General features: G+C 53.1%; 1 protein-coding gene across 4 annotated transcripts in view; it reads right to left on the reverse strand.

The window, feature by feature from the left end:
* The window catches only part of PLXNA4 (plexin A4), a 453,460-nt gene that overhangs the window by 352,374 nt on the left and 77,454 nt on the right, over positions 1–23,632 (reverse strand). For all 4 annotated transcript variants that reach the window (XR_012334078.1, XM_073809948.1, XM_073809949.1 and 1 more), the window contains exons 2-3: positions 18,666–19,918; positions 2,058–2,240 (exon numbers count right to left, since the gene is read on the reverse strand). Coding sequence is in view for 3 of the 4 variants with exons in the window: in XM_073809948.1 (XP_073666049.1) it covers positions 2,058–2,240; positions 18,666–19,850 (1,368 nt within the window). In the remaining variant the exon portion in view is untranslated. The remainder of the gene's footprint in view (positions 1–2,057; positions 2,241–18,665; positions 19,919–23,632) is intronic.

Below are 23,632 nucleotides of genomic sequence, written 5' to 3' on the forward strand. Positions count from 1 at the left end.
GCCAGAAAGTGAAGGATCCTCTGCACCTGGTAGGAAGTTTAGGGGGTGGGCATGTTTCAGCACATTGCAGGAAGTCACCTCTCCCTTGCACTGAGATTGGGCTCCGTAGAGACAAGAGCTAAAGCACCCCAAATTTCCTTCTTACGTATTTACCCTCAACAGGACTTATTCACCCATCAGGGCAAGCAAAGCAGGTCAAGACATTTCACTGTGTGAACTGCATGTGGGAAGGCTGTCGGTATTCAGACTTCGCTTTGCCAGCAAATCAAATTCCTTGACTCTTAGTGAAGAATGAAGTCATCTGAGCAGCTAACGGAAACGTCCCTGCGGTCCCTGCTCTACAGCCCGTGGACTTCCCTCCTCGATTTATACTGAGGCTTATCAGACACAATTTCAGCAAGCTTGGTTATCTGATTTCCTAGCTCACTGAAAGCTGGAAGCCGCAGACTGAGGGAGGAAGAAAGGCGCTGATGTGGACCAGTACTTCCTGGCAGCATCTGGAAGTGCTGAGTGACACGGTACGCTAGAAGAAGAGCCGGGAAGGCTACAGCGATCAAACACAACACACCTACACCTCCCAGCATCTTCCCCGGGCGTCCGCGAACCCCGTTCAACATGTGAGTAATAATCTAAACGAGAAGATCAAGGCGGCAAGAAAACATTCAATTGTGTTTAATATATTCTTCACAGAAGGCAGACCATAAAATGTAATTCTTAAAGCTATGTGGATGATGGTTAAATTGTTTGTTAACTTGACACAGAAGGCAGCACACTACGATGAGGTGGGCAATCCCAGACACGTGGCATGTTGCCTGCATCACCCTTGCAGCGTGCCACGGCGTTTCCCCAACACATGTTTCTTCTTCCAGCTGCTATGCATGTAACTGTTCCACGCACATTCCCAACCCCCACACCCTCTGCTCCCCACCTCTCCCCATCCAGCCCCACTGCCTGTTCCACAGAGACGTACACTCTAAAGAAAAAAACAAGTGCTGAAATGGGCTGTCACACAGTAGGATGGGAGAACAGGCACAGTCCCTAGATTTGCAGAGAGCACTTCCCCTTGACCATCCAGCGAACACCCACAAATACAGCAAAGAGAAGAGCAGCCATCAAACTTCAGTCTCGGATCAGGCAGCGCCCCTTTATCCATGTGAATCACACAATGTCCAGTGAATTCCAAGGGAAGCCCAATTAAAACAAGCAGGACCTCCACACGGAGTCATCAATATTTCCCAGGGAAAAGACTCAGGTATGATTATCAGCCAACAGAAAACAGGACCTACTGCCTAGAGTCTTGGAAAGGCTTTTGTTCCAACAAGGAGGGCACCCTATGGGGCCAGCACCAACTCACTGAGACGAGAACCCAAGCAGAGGTGGGCGAGAAAATAGTTCTGGATAGGTAGGGGCCCCCAACACGGCGGACGGGCCAAGGCCACCCAGTGCCCCTGAAGCCAGCAAGCTTCTGGAGAACGAGGAGGAAAACTCACGTCCCCAGATCACACGGTTCTACTCCCCCTAGGGCAGTTCTGTGCCCCCGAAACATCCAGGGTCTCCCCGCCCCGTGACTTGGCTCGTAGCCCTAACAGCGACTCCAGCAGGTACGACACTTTCCTCTGTCGGTTTCCCTGAATGGATTCCAGACGGACGCACCAGCCAGAAAGGCTGCAGCAGGAGGAACAGGCATGTCCCTTGCCCCTGTCCATCCTCCACAACCACCCAGGCCTCATAAAGCTATTGCCTTGGGGCATGAGCCCAAGTTGGACAGAATACACCATATTTAGAATGGCCTGGCAACCTGGAGACGCGCACCTCTCAGGAGCACACCAGCCCAACGCAAGAGATGGGTCCACACACTCACCCGCTGTGAGTCCCACGACAACCCTGCACGTGAAGGACAAGAGTAGCATTGACGACCTCAACAGCAACACAGCCCTTAGCTCAAACCTGTATCATTGCCAACCAGGCCCAAGGTAGTAAAAGAATGCAAGAGAACATCCATCCTGGTGGGGACAGGCTGTCTCCACAAGAACCAAAGTGACTACACCTTGTCCTACCTTCTTCAGCTTGCCACTCTTGGTGCCCACGAAGGCCAGAGAATGATTCTTGTAGACGTATGCGATGACAGAAGTCATGCGGTCCCTGTCCTCCGTGAAGACGGGGATGCCACGCACCATCTCAGACACACCCAGGGGGGCATTCATATCCAGGCCACAGAAGTTGTCATCAATGGTTAGGAGCTGAAAATGAAGGAGGAGAAAAATTAGAAGCGAGCACCAGGGCAATGGGTGGAGGTACTGAGTCAGAGAACTCTGGAGCTAGAAGAATCCTTACAGATGGATCACCTGTTATAAATCCCTCCTTTATTACATGAGAAACTCAGCTCCAGAGAAACTAGGTAACCTGTCAACAGTCATCTAAGTAGGTTGCAGGACCATGGCAAAAAGTCACAGATCCCTGGAGTCTCTTTACACCATGCGCCGTGGTCTCTCTGCCCCTCCTCCAACCCCTCCAGGCACCATCTTGGTAGTTTAGATGGCCCATCATCACCATCCCTTGGGAAAGCACTGGGCCAGCACCCATGAGCATGGGCTCCAGACAGCCTTGCTGGGGAGTGAGAGGGGCGAGGTCTTCACATCCACACACACACTGTTGAGCAGACACACAGACGAGAACTCGAACGTGTGGAGCAGAGAACTAGAAATGTTAACACATGTGCGACAACACCATGGCAGAGACACGTACAGACAATCGGTTGGGGAAAGGAGGAGTGGAAGGTTTGTGGATGAACTCAGCAGGCCGCAGGTGCCTCACTGTGTCCCATTTCAGGCTCTCTGCTTCTTTTAGAACACGGCAAAGGAGGGCAGGCAGCCTGACCTTGTCATACCTTCACTAAGTGTCTTCCACCGGAACCCCAGTCCCACAAGATATTCTACCATAAACGGGCTCTTTGGGCAAATAACTTTGGGAGACGTAGTGAAACGCAGTGCATTCTAACACCATGTAAGACATTCCTAATTGTTACAAGAAGGGTCTGTAAAGTCTTTTTAGGAAGAAATGTGTTTAAAGTTCTCTCAGCATTTTATTCCCTAAACCACTTTTTTGACCGGAACACCTCTTAGCATCCCTTAAAGAGACTGTTTTCCCAGGTACCCTGTGGGACACACTGACCCAACTCTTGCTTCTGACTCTGGGACAATTTCAGCAGTCAGGGAAGAAACAAGAAAAACCTCTGGCCCATTTCCCTGCCCACCCCCACCCCCCAGTGTTTTAGCTGAAATTCTCCCTGTTTTATTCCAGGCTCCCGGACCCCCAAGTAAGCAGAGGGTCACAGCTAGGGAGTCCTACTGGGGAGTGTAGAAGACCTTGACAATGGCTGGGGAGGGGCCTCCAGAGCCCTCCACTGAGCAGCTTTGGGTGGGCACAGATCTCCCCGAGGTGCTAGGATCCTGCACTGGGTTTCCCCTTTTTTCTCAGAAGAACTGTGTGCTCTTAGAAGACTCATTCCATCTCCCTGGGCTTTTATTTTCCACTCTATAAAGATGAAGGAAACAACCTCTGCCTTTTGATGAGCTTCCATAAAGCCTATAGAGCTCATGCCTGTAAACGTCTTAGGACTTTGCAGAGAAAGGAGTGAAATAAAATACAAGGTGTCATTTTTTAAAGGCTTCAATCCAGCCAAAGGAAGAGGCATCTGGAGAACCAGCAGGCAGGCTCTTGCCAGTGGAGCTGCGTGAAACCGGCCAACTCTGCGCTTTCCAGGGATGCGGGGGTTCCCTCAGCTCTCTCCCAGCAGTGCTGTCCATCTCAGGGAAGACAATGTGTTGAGCACCGACACCCTCCCTCTTATCGTGGTGGGAGCAGCCAGGGCAGGGAGGGAGAGAGCATGGGCGGGCTCGTGCAGGCCACGTGCAGAGCAGACGACTGCGCCACGGCTGGCACTGCCTCTGGCCTCTATTGCAGGGTCTGGCCCCACAACCCGGACCAAACACACCCCACCCCTTCAAAAACAACTATAGGAGTCAAAGGTGGGAGGAAACTTTCAAGGTCTAGTCTGATCTTTACGGTTCTTTCCTAAACTGAGGAAATGGGGCTAGGGGGAGACAGAGTGGAGAGAGAAAGAGATGGACAGAAGAGAGGAAGGAAAAATCCAGATCAAGGGCAGACAGTGTTTTCTCCCGTGTTTTCTCCCTGTTGGATGTAACTGCCGTGACCTGCCAAGCATTCAGACGGCAGCTGAGGAATCTTCATGGCCTTGCATGTTCCTGCCTCTGGTTCAGAAGGAGTCCTCATCCTGGACTTTCTGGGCCCTAAACTGTGCTGCTGGGACTTCTGCCATTAGCAAAAGGACCTCACCCATTACAACCCATTTTCCAAGTAGGTGAGACCAAATGATTGTTTGCTCCGCACAAGGGGATACTGAGGCAGGGAGTGAGGCACAAATACACGCCTCATTGACCTGATAAGGCTCAGGCCGCTCAGCCCCCCGAAACTACATTTCTGAGTGGTCAGTTTCCAAATACCATTCTTCTTCACTGAGCAGAACACGAGATAAAAACCAACTACGTACAAAAAGAGAGTGTGCATTCAGCCAGTTGCCACATTAAATCCCTGCTTGCTCAGAGGCAGAAAGTCAGGGACTTGCAAGTCTCTGCCACTGGGGCATCTTGCATGTCAAAGGGCCAAGTAAGGAATGTTTTCATCGTTAGGAAGTGAGGACAGCTCAGCCTGGTGGCCTGGCAGCTAGGGCTCGGCTGGTTTCAGCTCATGACAGCTCCCTGCGAGGCCCCATCAGGAGGCAGGTCTCGGGTTCCTCACCTGTACCTGACAGGTACACCCCGCATTGCCTACCTCGTGGTATTGTCATCAGGCTCAGATGAGGCAAAGGGGACAACTGGGGCTCCTACCATGGGGCCGAGATTCCAGGGACGATGGCTTCTCGCCCAGCCTCATCTGTACCTCATTTTCTCCCTCTGAGCGGGGCCCCAGGTGATGAAGGCGTGATGGAGGCCTTTGACCAGGAGCAGCCCGGGTCTGCGTGGATGCTGAGGTCCCCTGGCTATGGCGTGGGGTGGGAAGGGGCTTACTCCTCGTTTCCTCAAAGCGGGGGTCATAGGGGAGGGAGTTTTAACACTGAAGTCGGGGAAAGCACAGGTCTCGCGTTCACAGGCAGCTGAGCTGCTTCCCAGCCGCACATCTTGGCACAAGCTGCTCCTGTCCTCTGCGCCTCACCTTCCTTGACGGTAAAATAGCAAGACGGGCCCATCCCGAGGCCTAGGTGAGATATCAGGTGTGAAGACACCGGCTGAACCGGAGAGCCCTTCATTAAGGTAAGGTGGGATTTCATGTTAATTTTTTTAATGGAAATCCTGCCCAGAACAGAAGTAGGATGGCGGCAGGGAGTGGCCCTTGCACACCCCCCCGGCCAGAGCCCAGCTCTCTAAGGACACCACCCGCTGAGTTTGAGCTGAAGCCACAGAGTAATAACCGCACTGGGAGCAGAGGAGAGAGGAGGGAGAGTCCCGCAGGGCCCGCAGACCTCGGGGGCTGGGGTGTAGGGAGCAGATGCCAGGCCCCTGGAAGGGAAGGCTAATGGACGAAAGCCTTCCACGGGTAAGGGTTGGTGCAGATTCCTGACCACCCTGGGCAACGGGGGAGTCTGGCCCTGGCCGAGCCCTCCCCTGGGCCCCTTAACGGCAAGATTAGAGCGGCAGCCAGAGGAGCCAGGAGCTGCTCCGCTGTAAGCAGGGGCCCACCAGGCCCACAGGCCCAGATTGCACCTCTCCCCTGCCACTCCACAAATGCCCACGGATGAGCTATGGCCACTGCTACAGTGCTTACTCATTAGACAGCAGCTTCATTCTTACCAAGGAAAGAAATTAGGGTCTGCTGCATGGGAATATATGTGGTAGGCAACCCTGTGAATAGACCTCAAGGCCTTAGACAGGGCCACACCCTCTGGGGTCCCTTCTGCCCCATCGAGAAGATCCCAAATCTGCTTTCCATAAATGTCCTCATGGGGAACCTGGCTCATAAATTAAGATTGGTGATCCACTGGATTCCAGGGACCATAAGCTCAAGGATGGGACTATGTTTTACCCATGTCTGAATCCTTAGCTTGGTTCCTAGTTCACAGTAGGTTAAGACATACATGTTAAATGGATAATGGATGGATGGATGGATGGATGGATGGATGGATGACTAAATAAAGGCTTGAGTCCCACAGTGGCTAGCACTGTGGAACTAGAGTCAGAATGCCTAGGTTGGAATTCCAGCTCCACCATTTAATGCTGTGTGACCTTGGGCAAGGTATTTAACTTCTCTGTGCCCCAGTTTATCATGGGTAATATAGGGATAATAATAATAGCATATACTTCCTGGTGCTGTGGTGAGGAGCAAATGACTAATACATGTAGAACAATGTCTGGCACTTAGTAAGTGCTAAGAGAGTGTTAGCTCTTATTACTGTTGGTCACATCCTTAGACAATTCAGATAACTTTTGTGAGTCTTAGCGTCTTTGGGGAAATTCATGATATCCACCTCGTAGAGGTGTGATCAAGATTAAAGGGGCTAATGTTACCAAGATGAAATAGCAAAGGTGGTACTTCCTAGAGATCTATCAGGCCAATGAGGCTGAATGAAGGAGCAGAGAAATACTCTTAAGATCCAGAAGAGTTGCGCTACTCATCAGAAATGCGAATTCTCGGGCCCCGCCCCAGATCTACTGGATCAGAAACTCTGGATGTGGGGCTCAGAGATCTGTACCTTAACCCCTTCCCAGCGCTTTAGTAAGAAGCACCCTCCTAGATCACCACAGGCGTCCCTTCCTTGCTGAGGGTGCCACAGACCGGCCCAGGAGAGAACGGCACGTGACAAGCGTAACCACTGGAGCAGGACCCACTGGATCTGGGGGGAGGAGCCCACGGCAGCCCCCCGAGGCAAGCAGTCGTGGTGGAGGTGGCGTGGGGAGCCGGAGCTGACACCCCGGATTACGATCTCACAGCTCACCGTGCTTCCCTCGCGGCAAAGGTTACCATGCAATTACGTGTCGCTACATTCAAATGACAGAGCAGTTACGGTTACTTTACCAATTACAGGGAAATTGCTCCCACTCTGCAGAGAGACTGGCACTCTGAAAAGCTCTATCATCTCCACGGAAAGGGGATTTTAAATGCTGCCAGCATCCTTCCTCCGCAGTCTCCACGGGCTCCAGGGCAGAGCTGCAAAGCAGCCACCCGAGGGCCCCCGCAGTGTCTGGTGGTCTCTGTGGAGACCCTCTGAGAAGGGCTGAAGAAGGGGGCAGACCTGGGAGACAATGAGGGCACCACCCTCCGACCCTGTGCCAACCCATCCTGTAGGCCTTGGGTGATGAGGTGGGGCAGGAAACTGATTCTGAGATTACTCCTCCTCCCATCTAGCGTGGCCCCCAGCCTGGTTCCTGATGCACCCGCCGTGCCAGGTGGAGCTGTTGTAGCCCTGCCCTTCATTGCCCCACCTTTGCAGAAACCCCACATGGAGTCCCTATTATGGAAAGATCAGAACTTGGCCAGAGCTCAGTGGTCCAAGAGCAGCGCTAATGAGGTAAAGGTCACCAGGTCCATCCCCCTGTGGGCCAATTAGCTCAGCTCCGGGACCCGGTCTCTTCCATAGCCACAGGCTGCCCCTCTCACCCACGGCATCCACTGTTTGCAAATATCCCAAACTGATCCAAAGGAGGCTAACCAGATGAGCCTGCAGGGATGGACAAGTGCAGCCGACTCCTCCAACAGGAGTTGCAGCCGCCGACTGCTCTGGGCCGGCAGCTGCAGCCTCTGAGCTCAGGATGGAAAATACGAAGTCAGACCTGGTCCTCCCACTGCTCATGGGCAGCTCCTGAAGAGAGAGGAGTCCTTCCATCAGGGAGCAAACAGGCTCTCCAGCCCTCCCTGAAGGCAAAAGTGGCATCCAGCCTCATGCAGAGGAGTCCTGAGCACCCCTGCGCCCACCCCTGAAGCTGGGAGGTCATACCATTATGGGGGGAGAAGGCATCAGAGACCTTCCGAGCTCACCCACTGTGGGGCCTTCAGTTGGGCCTTTTTCCATCAAACTTTTGGTCTCTTAGGCTACTGGAACTCCCTGCTTCCATCAGGGGAAACTGAAGCACTAAATGAAGACAACGCTACTTACTGTTCTTCATTTATTACTTCGCTTAAGAATGTTTAGAAGGACCTACTAGGTACCAAGCATCAGGTGAGAACCCAACAGTATAAAGATGAAAACATCTCCGTTTCTGTCCCTTTCTCAGTGGGGGAGACAGACCGGGTCCATGACGAGACGAGGCCGTGTATGCCCAGCTTCAGTTATGCACCTGGCGCTGTGGGGACAGAGGGCAGGGCCACAACTGCAGAGGGGAGCAGCAGGGTTTCGAGGAAGAAGTGACACTGGGGCTCAATTCTGGGTTCTCTGTCCAGGACAGTGCATGGCCAAGCTTTCACACATTGTGCTATTTCAGAGGAAAATGACTTAAGATCTTAGAATTCAACAGCCCCATTTTACAGAAGAGAAAAATTGAGGCTTAGAGAGTGAAATGACCCCTCATGACCTATCACATTCCCAGACTAGATGGAAAAACTGGCATTACATGGAGGCTTCCTCCAAGTTGCTAGAGGGTGGCCCCAAAGGAACCAATTCCAGGATCAGGGAACCTACTGTCAGGATGAGAGGCTGCTCTGGGACAGTGCCTGCTTCCTTTTCTTCTGTCCAGGATAAGCCCTCCACCCTTCTGTGATCTCTGGGAGGAACTACCTCTCCCATCCCGAGGAGGCCCTTGGCTAGTCATCAGAGTGGGATTCCTCCTTTCCTGGGCTGACCTATCCCAAAGCAAAGTGAGAGCTGAAGTTTAGAAAAGAAATACAAGCTAGGTGAAAAAGAAGGTGGAAGCCCATGAGGTGCCTGCTGACGTGGAAAAGAAAATGTCTTTAGATTCATGCTCAGCAGTCCTTAGATTCATGTCCCAAACATCTTCCCACTAATTAATTACACACACACACACACACACACACACTCACCGGGAGCTGACCAGAGCAGACCTCCGCAGTGAATTTCACATATGGGATTTCTTTATAAAGGGAGATATTGATCAGGTAAGTGTAGTAGCTCATGTCTACATACAGACCCCAGATGTAAATCTCTGTGGTACAGGAAGATAATGATCTCCCACTTATTGGGGCCAGATGTCAAATAGAACCGCTGACCCCAAGGTGTTCATCAACGCACCAGGGTCTGATGCCCACTGTGTATGGCTCTGTGTGCCGTCTGACGGCAGGGCAGGAGGGAAGCAGAGAGAGCCTTCAGGGAGGGAGGAACCCCGTGGGGAGGCCCTGGTTGGCTTGAGGTTACTCTCATCAGAAAGCCTGTTACTCCATAAAATAGTCCCACGTGCCTGAGTGCTCGTTTCTGTAACAGAGAAAGAGATCCCAAAACTTGGACGGTACCACCCTCTGACTGCTTCACTGTCCTGCATAAACTTTCCTCCCGCTCTTATGATTTCTAACCCTCCCCGAAGCTCTGCCCATGGCCCGTGCTGACCCCAGGTGGTTGAACTCTCTTCAAAGATGGAGAAGCCCCGACAGAGGTGAAGGTCGGCCCTACACCTCGGCTGTGAGCCCAGACGTCAAAAAATGAGCGGGAAGGAGGCCTCCTCCACTTAATCACTAATGCATTATCTCAGAACGGTTCTTTATTGTGTCTTTTTCAATGAGATTGTAGGGGGAATGAGTGTGCAGAGACAGAGAGGGGAAGCCAGCAGACCACAGCCACAGTAACCTAGTTAGACCAACATGTTATTGAAGGGGCTTCATGAAAATTGCCTCGGGGTTGGAGAAAGAACGCGACAAATCGCACCCAAGATTCCCAAGAGCCACGCGCCCTGTTTCTAAGCAACTCAAAAGGGTGGGTACCAAAATACAGGTCATCTACGTGGTCACTCACTCATCATGATAACAACCTATCCTTCTAATAGGAAACTAATGCCACTAATTTGAGCTGTTTTCCCAAGAGACGGGCATTAAGCCCAGCACCCTCTCTGCAGTCCAGAGTGTAACCAGTAGCGAGCCGTAGCCATGCACCGTTCCTAGGAGATGCTGAGCATAGCGGGCACAGGATCCCAGGGACTGAACCCCTGACCTGCTCCTCATTAGCTCAGCTGCCGAGAGCCCTGCGTTCCTCCCTCTGGTGAGGACTGAGGGCCACGACACCATGACTGGAGATACAGGCAGGCCAAGCAAAAGAAACAGGAATGAAAATTCCCTAGCCCAGTTCTGCAGGTGACCTCCATGATGGGACTAGTCCAGAAGCCAAAGCTGGGCCCCTGGAAAAGACCAGGGAAGGCCTTGGAATGGTTCCAAGCAAAACCCACTCGGGTGCCGTCCCTTTCCTTTTGTACCTTAAGCTTCAGAGGTCCCCAGTGGCTGCCTGTCAAGGGCAAAGAAATCCCACCCAGCCCATCAATCCCACGTTCCCACTTCTCTCCCTGTCTACTGCAGACAAACTCAGCTGCCACCAGGACTGTAATTGGAGCAGGGCACACCACAATGATTAAGTCTGTGTGTTTTCTAGCGGGCACTGGGAAACAGTGGTCCCGATGGCCAGGCTGAATTATGGGGTAGGTCATTCCCTTGTTAGCAGGAATAAATTTTATTAGCCCCACTCTCGTTGCTGTGCATCTTCCCCTCTTTGCTCCTCAGGCCCGAGTGTGGGTCTGGATAATGTTGCCTGCACGCAGGATAAATCAGCTGAACAAATCCCATTATATTTTGGAACGCTGACAGAGACACAGTAATGATACCGAGACTGGGAAAAGATGTGGGCTTTCTTCTCCCCCGCTGATCCCGTTTCAAACACATGGACAGCATGCGGGGCCCCATCCACCAGGAAAAAAATGTAAATTGAGAGGCCGAGTGGAGAACTCCGCGAGTTGTCTTTTTTCCTGCTCTCCACTAACTCTGTTAATGAAATGAAGCAAGCGCCGTGTGCCAACGTGTAGTCATTCCCTTCTGTCTCACAAAAACTAAGGGGCACGTGAAGGTGACAGCAGGGAGGATCTGGCTGGAGATGTATCCTCTCCTTCAAAGGCCTTAACTTAGCATTCATAACACGTGCTGGATGGCAGGGAAGGCGGATGGGGCACGCTCCAGGCCTGGGATTCTGAACATAACATCTGGGTTAGGTACAGCCCAAATCTCTCAAAAGCAGGTATTGGTGAAGAAAAAATATCAGTATGAAATCACAGCAATATTATTAAGTCTCTTTCTGTCTCATCAGGTGGTTACTGTAACCAAAGGAGACCACATTGATGATGCTATGAGATGTTTCAGTGTTCTACAAATATAAGGTGCTCTGTGACAATCATCATTTATTAATGTCTCTGCATTTCTCTTTCCCTAGGAGTCTCAGCAGACTTTATTAAAGGGATATTGTTTTATCACCTCCTTCTAGAAGGTGAAATGTATAATTTAAAGCAAAAAGGAAACCGCTCACCAGCTCAGTGATCTCTCACGAGCTGCACCTGGCTGAGACTCAGAGGCCCAAGCTCCCAGGCCAGCATCCCAGCCAAGACGCCACCCTGTGAGGATGACGGGAATTAAAGGAAAGGCCCAGAAATGAAGATCTGGATGGATAAGTCAGGCCAGTCTGTGTGCTGACTGAATGAGAGGCCTGGCTGCCAATCTGGGCTGGGCTGTCGCACACCATCTGGGGCGGGGGGGGACGGGGGCGGGATGTGTGTGTGTGTGCGCGAGCGTGTGTGTACACGGGAGAGAAATCTCGCTGTGTTAGCTGCTGTGTGTAGTGAGGGAGGATAAATCACAGAAAGAGGGAGCCTCAGGGATGACTGTGCACAGAGTGTGAGTGTAAGTGAGAGAGTGAAACACAGCAGAGAGAGCGACAGACAGACAGAAATGACAGGGAACAGACACCATGAGAAAATGATTCATATATCCAGAGCAGAGAGGATGCGTGTGCACACGTGGGTGCGTGTATAGGGGTGCACGCCTCTGTGCACAGGCTTCGTGAAGTTGTTCTCTCGGTGTTAGGACACGGCATCACCGGCCTCACATCCTAAGCGCTGCTTGGTAAACCCCGCTCTGAGGTCGTGGCAGCTGTCTGTGTTAATGGTCTGCAGATGTGATTCCTGGGTCTCGTCACCCTCCCTGCTGGCCCAGTGGGCTCCAGGGTGGTGTCCTGGGAGGTCACGCCCAGCCTAGGAGGCCAGCCTCAAGCCCTTCCTCTCATCAGGCCCAGCACATCACCCAGGGCTCAGCCACCATCCTGGACCCCAAAGCACCACGTGTGGCTGAGATGCAACTTCAATCGCAAATTCTGCGGGCCAAAGAGAAAGAGGTGGGTGTCCTTTCCACCTGAATACCTGGAACAGGAGCCGTCTCAAGGGGAGGGGGGAACTTGAATAAAGACAGGGTCTGTGATACGGCAGCACCTCCCAACCCACCGCTAAAACACAAGGCTGGAGTGTGGGGTCAATGGGCTGTGAGGGGTGAGGGCTTGGGCTGATGTGGAAGGAGATTTGTGATGTGTGCTGTCACTGGGACTTGAGTGTGGTGTATGCGGTGCATGTTTAATGGCCGCCGTGTGTGTGTGTGTGTGTGTGTGTGTGCGCGCGCGCGTGTGTGCGTGGTGTGTGAAGTGAACTGGAGTTGAGGAAGGAGGGATGGGGGAGACAGGAGCAGAAGTTCCTGGTCCGAGAGAGGACTGCCGCTGAGCAGAAAGAGAAAGGCCTGCCTCGCGCCACAAACAACAGGACATACCCATCCAGTCAGAGCTGCACTTCCTGCTGACAGGAAAAGAAAACAGCCCGAGCAGACGGGCAGAAACCGGCACCCGGAGCCTGGGGTGGCTGCCTGGCCATTCCGGATACGCACTCTGGTGGAGTTTCAGGATCCCAGGCGCCAGACCGAACGGCGTGACCATCCAGGCTGGGCTGGGAGGCCAGCCCGCGTCCAGGGGGTGACCCTGTCTCCTCCCAGGGCTGCCCTGCCGGAGAGCCATGGGTATGAGTCACAGCAACAGCACACACAAACGGGGTTCTCCTTTCCCACTCCCCGACAAAAAGCTCGGTCCCGGGTGCCTCTGTGAACCCTGCGAGACTGAGCAGGGCCGGTGAGTAAACCCTGAACTCAGGCAGGCCCCTGGCCTGGCAATGGCTCTCCGTCAGGGGCTTCTGGAAATGTGAGGGGTTTCCTAGTTCCCGCAGTGACTGCGGAGCCCAGTGCCACTGGTACTTCGTGCTGCAGGGCCCAGCAAGGCAAACGCCCTGCAATGCCAGACGGCCCCGCGCCGTGAGTCATCCCAGCCCAGGTGCCACCGCTGCGTCATGCAGAAACACCAGCGGGAAGAGCACCTGGCTGAGAATTAGGATGCAGAGAAGGCTCTAGTCCACCAACTACATGACCTTCAGTGAAATACCTGACTTTTCCGTTTCTCCACCTCCTCAACTGGACAGGATGTCTGCCTTTCCTATTATCCTGAGAACTGCTGAGAGAAGAGGAGGCAATGAAGCCCTTTGTCAACTGTCAGGCACCACACGGACTCCCCAGGGGGACTGTGGGGCGGCTCGGAGGCCACCACCCTCTGTCCCCGCTACCGAGGCTGGACAGGTGTGAGGCGGTCACTCAGGTGACAGTCTCCGTCCCACGGACCGACATCTTCTAAGTTCCAAGTTCGAGTCTTGAGGGGGCGATTAAGCAGCTGATTTTTGCTCATCCAGGCTTCTCAGCACTAAAGCTGATGCTGCCTGACTCCTACATCCGTTTCTCAACTGGTTCCAAACTTAGGGAAGACTTAAGTGGCGTGAGTGACAGCCACTCTCATGGCCACAGCCCTCGTTCCCGTCACACAGGCTGTAATGACCCGCTTGGATGCGTCCCTCTCCTGGACTCCTAGGCTCCTGGAGACTGATGTCATGTCATGATTCTTGGCACCAACCAGGAGAGGGTACATTGCCAAGGGCCTAATGAGAGTTTCATCCATTCATTAACTCATTTGGAGGCAGAAGGGCTAGTGTCCTGTGAGGTGACCCCAAAGGCTGAAGAAAGGGTGAGGAGATATAGATAGCCATGCCCGGGGGCCTCCAGGACACCGGGCCTCTCAGCCCGCATAGAACACAAGAGCCTTGGGCCTCAACAGCACAGCCTCCAGCCCAGCAGTCCCACTGCAGGTCAGGAGTGTCGGGGCTCCCAGAAGGGGGCTGAGAGCTGTCGCCCTGGCCTGCTCAGGGCCGTGGCACACGACAAGAGCCTCAGGCTGTGAGCTCCTTGTCTCAATTGTCACTGCTCTGCAGACAGAGGGTTTGGGGACCCCGGATAGCAGCCTTCCAAGGCACCAAAGATAGAGACCATCTCAGGGTGGAGCAGCAGAAACAAAGAAATTACATCATTATTCTTATGCCCACCCTGGATGCTCACCAGCAAAAGGCCTTAGGTTGATCTACAGTCTCCCAAGTCCTAAGACACACTTGGAGGAGCCCTGGCTGATCCCTCTAGGACCCTCCTTCTGCACAGGCCCTCCTGAGGTCCTTAGAGTAATTTTCAGACGCCAGCCCATTTGTTCTTGGATACCTCTTTCCATCCAAGCTGGGAAAAAACAGAACACAAGAAAGAATGGTAGGGCTTCCCTGGTGGCGCAGTGGTTGAGAGTCCACCTGCAGGTGCAGGGAACACGGGTTCGTGCCCTGGTCCGGGAAGATCCCACATGCCGCGGAGTGGCTGGGCCCGTGAGCCATGGCTGCTGAGCCTGCGCGTCCGGAGCCTGTGCTCCGCAACGGCAGAGGCCCAGAAGGCAAAACTAGAAGTTGCTTCCATCCCCCCCTCCCCCAAGCACCAGCAAACACCTGGGCTGCTTCCCCAGCCTCTACACCCAACGCCCACTCCAGGATTTTCCTTTGCAACATGCGCTGATGTTCACAGGGACACAGTCCCAAGAGGAAGACACTCCTGGCCGGCTGGCCCTTATCTGTGATAGGGGCTCAGCCAGCCTCTCTGGTTCTCCTGGAATAAAGACAACAGGTTGCTCCCTGGGGGCCTGCAGACCGAGGCTCCAGGTTCCCAGCCCAAAGCTTCTCCCCGCAGCTGGTCACCAGGCTGTGGGCCACCACGTGGCTCCACCAACGCCCCATGCATGGCAGGCTCCGACCCCATTTTCCCTGAACACAGCCAAACACAGCTGGGACCTGGTGAGGGGGTGGAGCCTCAGGGCTCATACTACTACCTGCTCGGAGTCCTGGAGGCATGAGTTCAGGGGAAGGAATGTGAATCCCAGGAAATGAAGAGACCAGAAAGGCCTGAAGAGCACCATGGAACAAGCATTCTAGCTTAGGGAACTAGGACAACAGGAGCACAATAAAAATGAGTCACTGGGCAAAAGGTACAAACTACCGGATACAAAATAAGTCCTGGAGATGTAATGTACAGCATGGTGACATAGTTGATAGTACTGTATTGTATATTTGAAAGTTGCTAAGGGAGTAGATCTCGAAAGTTCCGATCATAAGCAAAAGAATGTGTTACTATGTATGGTGATGGATGTTAAGTACAGGCTCTTCTGGTGATCATTTTGCAATATATACAAATACTGAACCATTATGCCGTCCACCTGAAACTAATATAGTGCTACATGTCAATTATATCTCAGTTTTAAAACGAACCACTTTTCAAGCTCTTTGGGTTGTAACTACGACAAAACCCACAAGGGACACCCAACCCTACAAAAAACAAGTCCTAAAGTCAGCCTCCTGGGCCTCATGCTCCCCTCCCCCACTCTCCTGCAGCTGAAACGCCGCAGGACAGAGGCCACCTGAGAATCGGTTCCCCTTCCCAGGCCTCAAGGGAATCCTGGACTCAGAGGCAGAAAAGAACTCTAGAATTCATCTCACCCCTCCCTGCCTCAAGGTAAGAAGGCAAGAAGGAAAGGAAACCTACGGTCTTGTGAATGAGTGAGTGCAGGAAAAGCTGGGTTTGCAAACACTGTGCCTGTGAGGGCTCCTCAACGGGGACATCCAGGAGCCTGGCCTGCGTGGTCTGAGCTGAGGCCAAAAGAACCGTAGCCAAGCCCCAGAGCAAACTAACTCGAGTGTGGGCTGAATCAAAGGAAACTGATACTGTGCATTAAAAGCTGGTGTGGCCTTTTAGACTGGCTGGGGAGACAGCCCCAGCCCTGTGCGGAGTTTCTGGCCTCCTCCTTTCTGCTCTCAGCCCTGAACTTGCCTCGAACTTGAAAAGGCTAATTAAAGCCCAAAGAAAAATCAAAAGCTTGTTATCTGGCTCCATTACTCCCAGTCCTGGCATTAGCCTGTCTTGCAAAGCTGCCTTCCCTCTGTTCTCTCCAAGGCCGCCAGGCGGATGTTAGGACCTGCAGCTCTGCAGACTCCCGTGATGAACTTTGCTTTTTGTACTGTGGCAGGGAGCAAATGCTTGCCCATGGGCAGCCAGGCTGATCTCCGCAGCTGATTTTACTCCCAAAAGCATTGCCCGAAAAGACAGGATTGGAGCAAGTTTTCTGCAGCAAAAATAGCCAATCTCTCTGGTCTCAAAAGAACTAGCTGTTTAGTAAGCACACAGCATCAACTTGCTATTTTCTAACACAGGTGTATATGTGAGTGCTTGTGAGGGTATTTCTTGTGTACGTGCACATGCATGTGTGTAGGAGTGTGTATGTATGTGCATGTGTGCAAGCGTGGTGGTGAGAGGCAAGGCGGGTGGTGGTTCTCTTCAAATGCGGTCTCTGCTCTTCACTCACAAATTCTATGACCTGGGGCAACTCATTCAAGTTGTTGGGCCTCAGAATGAAGGTAAAGACCAAGGGATCTCTGGGCACCTTCCCCATGCCAACACTCTTAGGGCATCTCCCCAGGGACCTACGTCTGAGTGTGTAATACACATACACAAAGCACAGCACCTGGCCTGTCATTCACTGCCTTCATGTGGGAGCAGTGCATGACCCCCAAGTTCATAAACTAGTCTCACAGACTCTCCTGAGTGGATCACCTACTGCCCAAACCAAAGTCTCCAAAAGATATGTCACCTGCTAGGGCTCAGCAGAATCAGGGGACTCCCCTCAATTCCCTGGCCTGGAAATGATGGTCAACGTGTTGCTTCCTTCTTTGGCGCCTGGTGCCTCTCCCATTTCCTTTGTGACACTAGGGGTCTCCTGGCTTTCCAGAACCCCCAAGAAGAAATGGCATCTTTTAGTATCAGCCCAGGTAACTGGAAAACTCATCACTAGAAAACAGCCTGAGCCTAAATGCTAGGGCACCAAAGAGAAACCTTGGGGCACAAGTGAGTTCCTTCTTTCTCCTCCCTCTCCCCTCCCCCAAATCCCACTGCCCGGAGGAATGGCCTCACCACGTGCTGGAGGTGTGGGTGCCAGTGCCCTCTGAGGTCTGCTTGGCATGAAAAGCAACTTGCACTTCTTAAATCAATCCAAGTACATTTTCCTAATATGGAATTCCACCAAAGTTTGACTAGGAGTCAAGAATCACATCCATGCACGTGCATACTTCTACCTGATGACTGAATTGTCCTTTCTTCTCCCTACATTGAGACTATAGGATAGATTTTCTCCAACTAGGTTCATAATTTTTCAACTGGACAATAAAAAAGAAAAAGGGAAAGGAAAGTGACACAGAGCATAGAAGATGCCAAGAGCTGAACCTTCCAAGTCACGTTAAGAATGGTTGAGAAAAAAACAACAATGAAGATGAACAGAAGTCAAGCCACAGAAAGGCAGGTGCTTTTCACATTGGGTCACAAGTGAGTTAAGTTGAGAGAGGGAGGAGGCTGTGTCTCCCGTGGCACTGGTGGTTGCCCAGCAGTTCTGAGGTCCGGTCTGTCCCTCAGGGCTCACAGGCCCTGGGCAGGCCTCCTAAACCAACCCTTCATTCTCCCCGCCCCCTGGTTTCCTTCAGCCCTCTGTCACCCAGCACTGCTCCATGGCTGCTCTGGACACGTTTCTTCCATGAGACTGTGCACACAGAAGATACTTGATAAATAGTTTTCTAAGCAAGCTTAGAAAACTGTTTTCCCCTCTCTGTTCACTGGACTCTCACCCTACTTCTTCTGATCTTATTTTCCCATTACCTAAGGATACGCAAGGGGCCAAAAACGTACCTCTCCTGAAGTTCTACATCTACCCCAAGTGTAAAATGACTGCCTCCCTACTCCCAGTACTGGTTTTACTCTAAGCTCTGCCTCCACCACCTATTGTTTCTATTCTAAGCTCCCAGGAGAGTGACTTGCAGCATGGTTGGTAAGCAGGTGGGTGCACCTCTCAAGTCACCGCATACGACAGCGCAGCCTTCAAGAACGGCTGGTGCACGCGGCATCTATGGCACACAGTTCCGCCTATTCCAGCCCCTCCTCTTACAGCCAGTGAGCCAACCAGAATAGAGGAAAGTGCCGACAGGAAATCTACATTTAGCTCCAGCTCTGACTCTTATAAGCTCAGTGCCATGGTCACAGCATGCTTGAGCTGGTGATCATCCGAGTCCAGTGAGACCCAGAGGTGGGATATACTTGGCTCATCTACAAAATGGGACAGATGATTCACACCCCATGGAGGCCACAGCCTAGACCTCGACACCGTGCCACCCCGGCCCACAGGCCCTCCCCGGACTCACCGCGCTGCTGCAGGGAATGTCCTTCACCTTGAGCCAGGCCAGGTCCAGCGTGCCCTCGCCCCGATAGCAGGACTGCAGCCGTTCCTTAATGCGGTCATTGATCTGCTTCAGGACGAAGATGCACAGGGCCGACTCGTCCAGGGATTTCATTTTCCGCTTCTGGCCTTTGGAGAAGACGGTGAAGAGGAGGTCGTCCTCTGGGCGAACCCCGAGGGTCCGGGCGAGCACGGCCCCAGCTTTGGACAGGTAGGCGGCCTGCAGCAGGCGGTACTCCACCCCGCCATGCTCACAGCCAATGGGGACCTCCACGTAGGAGTTGAAGGCCGTGTCCTCCTTACAAAGCCTCACGAGCTTGGACGTATAAACCTGCTCCTTTGTGGTGGAGCCAGGGGGAGACACCATCTCAGGCTGAAGCGTCAAAAAGTAGACAAAGTTGCCGCTGCTGAAGCCGTAGACGTAGTAGATATCAAAGTCGGGGATGACGGTGAAAGTGTCCGAAGGAATCTTGATCATCGAGGCCACAAACTCATCGTGGAAGACATATGCGAACATGCCATCTGCCTCTGAGTTCTTGGTCAGTTTCCGGCTGGAGATGGTGGGGAAATACTCCGGCTTCCCGTCCACAGCTGTGGCAATGAAGAGCTTGTCATCCAGGTTGTTGTAGGAGACGATCACCCCAAAGACAGAGCCACTCTCGTTGACCCCCGACAGGTAGTGCTCCTTCTTGTGAAAAGGCTCCCCCAGCTTGAAGAGGTCCTCCAGCCTGAGGAGCTTGCAGATGCCTTGGTACAGGCTCCCGCAAGCAATCAGCCTGTTCTCCTTGTAGTCTATCAGGAGCATCTTGTTGACATTGTTGGTGGTGGTCAGGGGCTCGTTGCACGTCTGGACAATGCGGGGAGGGTAGCACTTGGGGTTGTCCTCGTCCGGCCCAGTCTGGTGGGTCACCAGGACCTTCAAGTCGCTGGAGAGCTTGTAGATCCGATTGACGGCCCCCACATAAATGTGCCCTGTCCTCTCGTCCACCACCAGGTGGTTGAAGCTCTCGGCGGGCTCCCCGCGGAACGTGACAAAAGACCGCTTCTGGGGCAGCAGGGGTGGCTGCTGGGGGAGTAGAGTGAAGGAGCCCATCCCCACCATTAGGAGGTGGGAGAGCAGGCAGGTCCAATTCCAAGGCATGGCTTTCATTTCAGAGATGTGTCCTCGGGTCACAGTCACACTCAGCACAGCAGTGTCGAGGGAGGAGTGCAGGCTCCCTACGGGGGGGGAAAGGAAAGACGTGATGCTGGTTGACAAAGGCAGAGGCTTAGTTTCACCCCACAGCTTGTCTAGCTGGGCCCTCAAAGCATCCTGCATACGCTGAAACAGACCTGCAATGGGGGACGCTGGAGCCAAGGGAGCCAGTTCCCAGTGTGTGGGTATGAGTGCCCAAGCTGGGGGGCAGCAGGAGGGCACTTCAGTAATAGTACTAGTAATAATATTAGCAACAGTAACGACAATGGTAACGGTGATGATGATGATGATGCCCCCAGAATGGCTGACTTTGCATCAGCCGCTGTCCAGCACCTCCCAGAGACCCTCATTTCATCTCAACAAACCCTTCAGTGCGGGGCATCTTCCACCTGCCCCTCCAGATCTGCTCTCCACCCTTCTCCATGCCCAGGAGGCTGACCTGTAGGGACTATACCTCTGCAGGCTCCTTGCCCTGGGGCCTGGTTAGGTGCAGCCAGTGGGGAGAATCAGCCGAAGCCCAGTGGGACTGGGAGAGGCTAGGAGGAGGGGAGGGGGGCTGCAGGTGAACCACCTCCTGCCTGCCTCCCTTTGGTCCTAGGGGAGGGAACGGGCCTCAACGTTCTCGCCCCCAAACACTGCCCTGCCTCTAAGGAGGCACGTGTCAAGACCCCCTCTATTAACCTTTGCGCAAATGACCTGATTTGTATGTACAATGCTTCCTGCTGGGACCCTGACTAGCAGCCTCGCGATATAAGTACTACTGACACTCCCACCTTCCAGCTGAGGGGAGTAATCCAGTTTGCACAGCTAAAAGCCCTAGAGACCAACTGAAACCAGGACCAGGACTGTCCAAGTCCATGGCAGACTCTCATGCCGTCCTGCTAAAACATCTCAGTTTACCCCAGCCAGGCACAGACGGGGACGTCCACCAGTGACTGTTTACGCACAGAAGACTAGTTCAAACAACCCTTTTTTGGGGGCTGTCCATTACAGCCCTGGCCCTCTGGGTCTGCACCTACTGCAGGGGAAGCTTCTCCTTTGCACCTCCCCGCTGCTGGACGGCGCATGAGGCCAAATTAACAACCCACATCCCGGATCCCTTTACTCGGAGGCAGCCACCAGGTCCTCTGGGTGCACTGCCCAGGTCTGAGCCCTGATGTCATTTTGGGTTCTTTTGTTTTGTTTTGTTTGTTTGTTTTGTTTTGTTTTCCAGTACGCGGGCCTCTCACTGTTGTGGCCTCTCCCGTTGCGGAGCACAGGCTCCGGATGCGCAGGCTCAGCGGCCATGGCTCACGGGCCCAGCCGCTCCGCGGCATGTGGGATCTTCCCGGACTGGGGCACGAACCCGTGTCCCCTGCATCGGCAGGCGGACTCCCAACCACTGTGCCACCAGGGAAGCCCCATTTTGTTTTTTTTCATTTTTTTAAAGTCTTTATTGAATTTATTACAATATTGCTCTTGGTTTTTTTTATGTTTTGGTTTTTTGGCTGTGAGGCATGTGGGATCTTAGTTCCCCGACCAGGGATCAAACCCGCACCCCCCGCATCGGAAGGCAAAGTCTTAACCACTGGACCACCAGGGAAGTCCCCCGACATCATTTGAATGAGGCAGGTCTTGGCCGCTGCCCAGGGTGAGGCCTCCTCTGAGAGGTTTTCATTAAAGGCAAAGAACAAATGCTTTAAGAAAAGTGGTCAAGTAAATAAATACATAAATAAATAACTCCCCGTGGAACAAAATAGCTTTCCATCCTAATGGTCTCATTCATTTCTATGCAAGATGCTTTTCTGCGTGTGTTTCCAGAGGATGGCTTCATATTTCTTCCAGTTTGGCAGAAATCTGGGCAGGAATGGCCTACATCTTATTCGGAGACATCTCAGCTCTGTGGAATTTCTCTCATTTCCCCCTCCCAAACAACTCAGAAACAAGGTGATGGAAAGAGGCAGATGGCTGAGTCAAAGAAACCTATCTGCCCCTCCCACAAGCAGAGAGAGTACAAAGTTAGATGGAAACCAAGAGAAGAAAGAAGAAGGAAAGCAAAACAAACACTTGACATTGTCAGCTAACAATGACATTGACATTGACGTTTTCATTCCCAATGAAAACCACAAACGTTCTCAAGAAGACATCAGAGGAGGGAAACTGGCACACCCACGGACCGACAGCAGTCTTGTGAGCAGAGGGCCTTCATCTCTTCCCCGACATGGCAAACGTAGGCTTAGGGCACATTCCAAATGAGCAACACACCATGGATCCAAGGATGGCCGAGGCTGGACCAGGCCCTTGAAAAACCCAGAGTCAGGGGGGCAGACACTGCCAGAACCTAATTACTCAGACGGTGAAACGTTACATGACGGCCTTCGAGAGCTCGGGTGAAGACAGCTGACCTCTAACCCCGGGCTAGGGAGCAAGGAGAAGGCTGTGGGAGGCCTTGGAGAGGCGATGGCACTTGGGCTGAGCCGTGAACTTCGAGAGGACCCGCAGAGCTGGAAAGGAAGGGCAGGGGTCCATGGAGCCACGGCAAGGGCATTTCAACCAGGGTGCACGCCAGGAAGACTCTGTCTGGAAAGCAGGAGGAGACAGGGCTGGAGAGGGAGCCAGGACCTCGTCAGGGTGCCCCTGGGAGGTCGAGACTAAAATGCACAGTGCTGAGGGAAGAAACTTAAAGGCAAAGAGCTCAGCCCCCGCTCCCAGGGAGGAGCCTCCGCGCTCCTGTCGATTTAGCCTTTGCCTAAAGAGCTGAGTTTGGAGCTGAGGCCTGTGAGCTCCGTGGGGGTAGTGGGGGGGCTGCCTTGCCTGCTAGTGTGTCCACAGTGCTAGACCCACACCTGACATGGAGGAGAGACTCAAGAACTCTTTCCTGAGTGGCAGGAAGAGGGGCTGGAGGCGAGGAGAAGCATCGGCACCTGTGCATCACTCAGGGGACCCCGGGCCCCAAGGCAAATGCTGGCACACCCATTACCTCACTCCTCAGACAACTGTTCGCTGGGGTCAGGAGTGTCTGACCTGCTTTTCAGGTGAGGAAACTAGCTCTGCAAGAGCATATGGCTCGTAAGTGGCAGAGCTGGGGTTGAAACCCAGCTTTGTATCATTGCAAAGCCTGTCCTATTTCTAGGAAAGCACAATTCCAGAGCCCTCAGAAGTCCAGTTTAACCCATGTAAGTTCCCACACACAGAAATCCCGGGACATCACCCGGCAATACCAGCTCTACAGGAGGACAGCAAAGCCCCTGGGGACTCCCAGGGCATAACCTCACAGGTCATGCCCATCACAACGGGCACAACTATTTCCCTCTGAAAGCATAAAGGGCTGGAAAGTGCCTGGCACAGGGCTTCTCCTGGCCTGAAGTAAGCACTTCTTAAGTGAGAGCTGTTGGTGTTGACAAGAGTGAAAGAAGATGAAAGGATTAGGATCAAAAAATGCCCAATGAGGCTTCCCTGGTGGCGCAGTGGTTGAGAGTCTGCCTGCCGATGCAGGGGACGCGGGTTCGTGCCCCGGTCTGGGAAGATCCCACATGCCGCGGAGCGGCTGGGCCCGTGAGCCATGGCCACTGAGCCTGTGCGTCCGGAGCCTGTGCTCCACAACGGGAGAGGCCGCAACAGTGAGAGGCCCGTGTACCGCAAAAAAAAAAAAAAAAAGTGCCCAATGGCATCATCTCCATTAGAGTGATGAGGGGTCAGGAGGTCGGGCTGGTTCATCATGAATTGCCTGTGCAAATCTAAATATCAGAGAAGAATCT

The sequence above is a fragment of the Tursiops truncatus genome, chromosome 9, assembly GCF_011762595.2.
Source record: "Tursiops truncatus isolate mTurTru1 chromosome 9, mTurTru1.mat.Y, whole genome shotgun sequence".
Taxonomy (NCBI): domain Eukaryota; kingdom Metazoa; phylum Chordata; class Mammalia; order Artiodactyla; family Delphinidae; genus Tursiops; species Tursiops truncatus.